This window comes from Xenopus laevis, chromosome 2L, assembly GCF_017654675.1.
Source record: "Xenopus laevis strain J_2021 chromosome 2L, Xenopus_laevis_v10.1, whole genome shotgun sequence".
In the NCBI taxonomy this organism is placed as follows: domain Eukaryota; kingdom Metazoa; phylum Chordata; class Amphibia; order Anura; family Pipidae; genus Xenopus; species Xenopus laevis.
This window is the reverse complement of record NC_054373.1, coordinates 3,076,589-3,081,889: the sequence shown is the minus strand read 5'-3', so window position 1 is coordinate 3,081,889 and position 5,301 is coordinate 3,076,589. Positions and strand designations below refer to the sequence as shown.

Here is a 5,301-nt window from a genome sequence, read left to right as displayed (position 1 = left end):
CTGAATAGACCTCATTCACAGGGTCCCTGTATCTCCAACTTCACCAAGGACCTCCCCACCCTTGGGGCCTCTGCTTTACCAGTGACAACTTGGATTCCCATCATTGAAATCCAGTCATTTGGCCCCACTGCCAACAATCAGATTTGCCCGATATCATGAGAGGATCTTATAGTGTATGGCCAGATTTAGCCTTCCTGGGTATTGCAAAGGCTGTTTATCTTACATTAACATGTCTTATTATCCTCTATTCTTTATTTGTGGGGTTAAGCCTCCTCAATCCTTAATGAAAATCCGCCCAGGCCGGGCTGGGTGTTGCCTAAATAAAACAATTGTTATTTCCACCCATGTTCATTATGATATTGAAGGATAAGGGAGTACAGAAGTGTCTCTGTGTGATACATTGTTACTGGCTCCATTCATTCACCCACTGCCCCCCATTCCTACTCACCAACATGGCACAACCAGGAGGGTCGAGCAGGGTCAGGAATGCGACCGCAGAGGACCAGCAAATCGCTGATCAGGTATGGGGGGGGAGGGGACAGTAGGGATCACCGCCAGCCTCAGTGGCCCACGATATACAAATGAATTATCTAAACATGACGTCTCAATTGCTCCATCATTGCTTTTCATTCTTTTACTACATTTTCAGACTCAGTAACTGTCAGTTTCCAAATGACATTTTAGAATCCCAAAACCTGGGGAAAAGTCCAGGTATCAGGTATCTGAATGATATTGTCATTTATTTGCTGTGTGCATAGGAAACTTGCAGGAACTAGGGGTCGTCAGGAGAGGCCATTCTGGCAATTGGAGGGGAAGCGATCAACACACAGGGGCTTTGGGGATAGATGTGCTGACTGAGCCATGGCAGTGGGGGAGGGGAGTTGGTGGACAGACTGAGAGCCAGAGGGGCATTTGAGGAATTGGAGGGGATATCAGTTTGGGCACTTGATCAAGAATACTACTTGGTCAGGTTCTGGACACATGATGGTAGGTATAACATATATTATATATAGTATTGACTGTTGTAGGGGGCATCCAGCCTGTGGCCCTTTAGCTGCAGTTATTTTAAATAGGTTGGTGGCTGAATTGCTTGTTAATCATCCCCTGCTCAGTGTGACAGTCCTTGGGACTAACCATTGGCTCTTTTTTATTTGGGGTGACAGTTCCCCAGTACTAGTTGGGGTTATTAAAGGAATTAGACAGATAGAGGTGGCGACTATCACAGGCAATTTATTTGTGTTCTTCTCCTCAGGTAAAGGAGGACGTGGTTGAGAAGGTTGGGCGAAAACTTTCGATATTTATAGTTGTTGGGGTTTTTACTGACGAGGTGCCTGCAGCTAATATATATTTTATGAAGGTAAGTCCAATGGGATGGAGGGTTTAGTGGTAATACCAGAGTGGGATGATTTTCAGTCTTTGGCTGCCAGTGGGATTTGGGGGACTTAGCCCCGGACTGGCAATCTGTGGGTTCTGACAAATGCCAGAGGGGCTGCTGTAAGATACCATAGACAATCACTATTTAGTGGGCTGATGGGGGGCTGTGTGGGCCTCTGTGTGGCCCCTCTGGGTACCTGAAATGCCAGGGCCCATTTTGATTCTCAGTCCAGACCTGTTTGGGGGTTGCACTTCAAAAATATCTAGAGGTCTTTCGATTGTCCAACCCTGTTCTATAAGTTATTCCTACAGAAGAGAAGATGGAGAGGATTCAAGGGAAGAGCATGGGGAGAGATTGGGGGGACTGTTCAACAGAAAGGCTAATGGAGGTTATTTCCAATTTCTTTGTTGCTGGATTACACTAATGTTTGTATATATGTGTATATAATTGTATTTCTAATTGTGTATTGGTATTTATTTTGTTGGTTGTCCAGGAGGAGGATTACGTCTCCTAAGGAGTTTATTTGCATTCTTCTTTATTGATTGGAGACACCCATCTGACATAATTAACAGTAGAAAATAGTAAAAGATCCTCCCATGAGGAGTTCCATAGGTTAAAAGAAGAGAACATGGATGGGGGTGTAGTTCGTACGATGAAAAAGGGGAGAGGGGCAAATAATGTTAAATTTCAGAAGAAAAGGGGCAAGTGAGAGAAGAAGAAAAGAGAAGAGCCAGGACTAGAGGTAGGAGCCTAGGGCACAATTGTGGGGGGCACAAGGCACATACCTCCTTTACCTGGTTCTGGCCCGTCTGTAGCTAAACTGGGGAGTGGCGGCACTCAATGGTGACAAGTGGGGTGGATGTGATGTTGCCCTGATTTGGGGGCTTGTCTTGGGCTCAGTTACAAAGCTTAAGGGGAAAAGAAATGGAAGAATATAAAAGGAGGCTGAATAGAAGAGAAATAGATGAGTGAAAGATCATAAGAGAAAGGCAAGAGGTTTAGAAGGCAACAGATATTAAGAAGGAGAGAGAATAAAAAGAAAAGGGGGGTTAGAGAGAGAAAGTTGAGGAAGAAAGAGCAGAAGGGGCAACCAGATGAAGGAAGGATAAGAGCTACAGAAATGATAGGAGCTACAGACAAAGAAGAGTCAGAGAACATGGAGGCAAGAGACAAGGAGGCAGGAGATAATGAAGGGTAAGGAGACATTGAGATGGGGAGAAAAGAGGTTAAGGGAGGAGAAGCGCAAGAAAGAAGCAGAAAAATCAGGCAGTGATGTAGGTAAAGTGATAAAGTGATAAGATCAAAATAGAGGTGTTGAAATGGATTGTTCTCCTGTTCCCCAATGGTCTTTAGGACTGACCAACATCCCCAATAATTAGTATTATATAACAGCCAAAAAATATATACTAAATGTGTCACATAATAGATATACAGGGCATTTATCAGCACATATATATGCCACGTACACATATAATATTACTATGAAGATTTTCATTCATCCAGGTCAAATACTTGACATATATAATATTGTTTCTTATGTTCCAATAGAGTTGACCTATCAAATTAAATCTTGAGCTCCCCTGTCTAGCCAGGAATGGGCTTTCTATTAACATTCTCTAATGTCAATGCTGAGTGAATGAGAGTCGTGCTTGGTGAGTTGTTCACCTGTTTGCTAGGGTCCAATTTACCCTAGAAACAGGGGTGATTCTTGACCCAAAGCTACCCTGAGGTGTCTTCTATGATGCCGCTCGCCCTCACCCTACCACTATTACCTATCTCACGTTGGAATGAGTCTGGGGGAGGGGGGATATTGCTAGTGCTAGAGTTTAAAAAACAGAAATTAGGCTCTTAAACCTGCCAGGAGAGGCTTTTTGAACCCCGATGCCCCCTGAGACAAGGTTCTCATGTCATGGCAGTTGCAGCCCTGCCTAGCAACCAGGCTGTGAATGAGAGGCTGGAAGAAGAGAAAGTCCAGATAAAAAGTCAGTTAGGATGAGATTTGGGATTATTTTTTCCCACAGAAACACTGATGAAGGGGCCAACAAAGCAATGTTTTCCATCTTTTTTCCCAGAAGACACCTCAGTTTGTACCTCCCTATTGAGTTATGGGAAATATATTCCTATCTCCACTTGCATTGCTTGTCTCTTTTTCAGGTGAAAGTGGAAGACAATGACTGTGCGCATATTCGGATACACGTGAATCGCAATGGGAAGGCGCATCTCCATAGTGTGCAAGACCACAAGTCCCAGGACAGCCAATTGGAATACTTCTAATCTCAGAGCCATGATGGTTGCAGAGAAGGAACGACCAACCTGGGCCAACCCAAAGTGCCTTCATAACATGCTGCTAAATAAACATTCTCAATCCCTACTCCTGGCAGTTTGTGATCTATGTTGTTCAGGAATCTCCATAAAATGATACATATAAGGCATGGGCTAGTTCAGGAGACATGGGGCTTTCTCTATCAGTTAGAATTTATACACATATAATCTGTTTCTCCATTTTACTGAAAATCTCTAATTTTCTGTAAAAAGTCAGAAGTGTCATCAGAAATCTTCAGGCCCCATATAAATTATTTTCTGCCCCCCTTGAACTCAAGCTTGTAGTACAGGTATGGAACCTGTTATCCAGAATGCTCAGGATCTGGGTTTTTCAGATAATGGATCTTTCCATAATTTACCTCTTCATACTTTAAATCTACTAGATTTTCATTTAAACATTAAATAAAGCCAATAGGCTGGTTTTGCCTCCAATAAGGATTAATTATATCTTAGTTGGGATCAAGTACAATCTACTGTTTTATTATTACACAGAAAAGGGGAATCATTTTCAAAAATGTGGATTATTTGGATAAAAAGGAGTCTATGGGAGACGGCCTTTCCGTAATTCGGAGCCTTATGGATAGCGGGTTTCCAGATGAAGGATCCTCTAAATATACCAACATTTTCAAATCATTCAGTAAATGGGTCCCAATATAAAAAGCTGATGTTATTGTATAATAAGTAGTTCATATAAATACTTCCATTAATTAATGTGCTAATGAGTCAGTCAGTTAATTGGGGCAGTGGAGTTTGCCCTAAATATAAACCAAACACACCCATCGAGCTGCTCTGCGCTGCCATTGGTTGATACATTTGTAGGTAAGTTACATGTGTTTTTATGTAAATTATGGAATTGATGTAAATTTGAAGACCAACGTGATTGTGGTTGAATTGAGTTTATTCACAGTTCATACGGCTGTAAATTCCAGGTGTCTGTGCTGTACCCCAGAGTGAATGACTAATGTCAATAGATGAATTAAACAGCTCCGAAGCAGTATTACAAAACGACAAGTGTTATTTTATTAGCAGCGCGGGTAAACGACATGTTTCGGGACAAGCCCTTTCTCAAGTGTACAAGGTGCAAGGCATTATGGGATTTAATACCTTCATCTAGAACCAGTAAGCACCTCTTAAAGTGACAGGTATACCATTGGCAAGTGAATAAGTATATACAAATTTGTATCAAGAAAACCGATAAATCCAAAATTTTAAAAAAAATTAAAATTCATTATTTGAGTTCATATTTCTACATTTAAGTTAATTCATGAACCAGTTCATCTGTGGGGTCCTTCCTTTATAGTGTGTACAGCAATACTGTATCCTATCTCTCCCTGAATCAGTGGTACAGGCTGATACATTAGATAGGTATAAGGAAGGGTCGGATGCTTTATTCACCAGTAGCTCCTCCCAGCAGACAGGAGGGAGCCAATGAGATTAGAGGAGGGAAAGGGGTGTTACAGGGAGAGCTGGGAAGTGAATCAGTGGTACAGGCTGATACATTAGATAGGTACAAGGAAGGGTCGGATGCTTTATTCACCAGTAGCTCCTCCCAGCAGACAGGAGGGAGCCAATGAGATTAGAGGAGGGAAAGGGGTGTTACAGGG

At 42.3% G+C, this 5,301-nt stretch overlaps 1 protein-coding gene across 1 annotated transcript; it reads left to right on the top strand.

Annotated features, from left to right (window-relative positions):
* Nucleotides 1-340: 340 nt before the first annotated feature.
* Nucleotides 341-3,746, top strand: LOC108707817 (cystatin-A). The gene is made up of 3 exons (XM_018245817.2): nucleotides 341-521; nucleotides 1,253-1,357; nucleotides 3,530-3,746. Exons 1-3 carry the CDS (start codon nucleotides 345-347, stop codon nucleotides 3,647-3,649), a joined length of 402 nt encoding a protein of 133 aa, XP_018101306.1. The 5' UTR covers nucleotides 341-344; the 3' UTR covers nucleotides 3,650-3,746.
* Nucleotides 3,747-5,301: the final 1,555 nt, after the last annotated feature.

Coding starts and splice junctions, on each gene's coding strand:
- LOC108707817 (XM_018245817.2), top strand. CDS start 345: ATGTTCATTATGATATTGAAGGATAAGGGAGTACAGAAGTGTCTCTGT. Junction 522..1,252: donor ACCAGCAAATCGCTGATCAG/GTATGGGGGGGG, acceptor TCTTCTCCTCAG/GTAAAGGAGGACGTGGTTGA. Junction 1,358..3,529: donor CTAATATATATTTTATGAAG/GTAAGTCCAATG, acceptor TCTCTTTTTCAG/GTGAAAGTGGAAGACAATGA.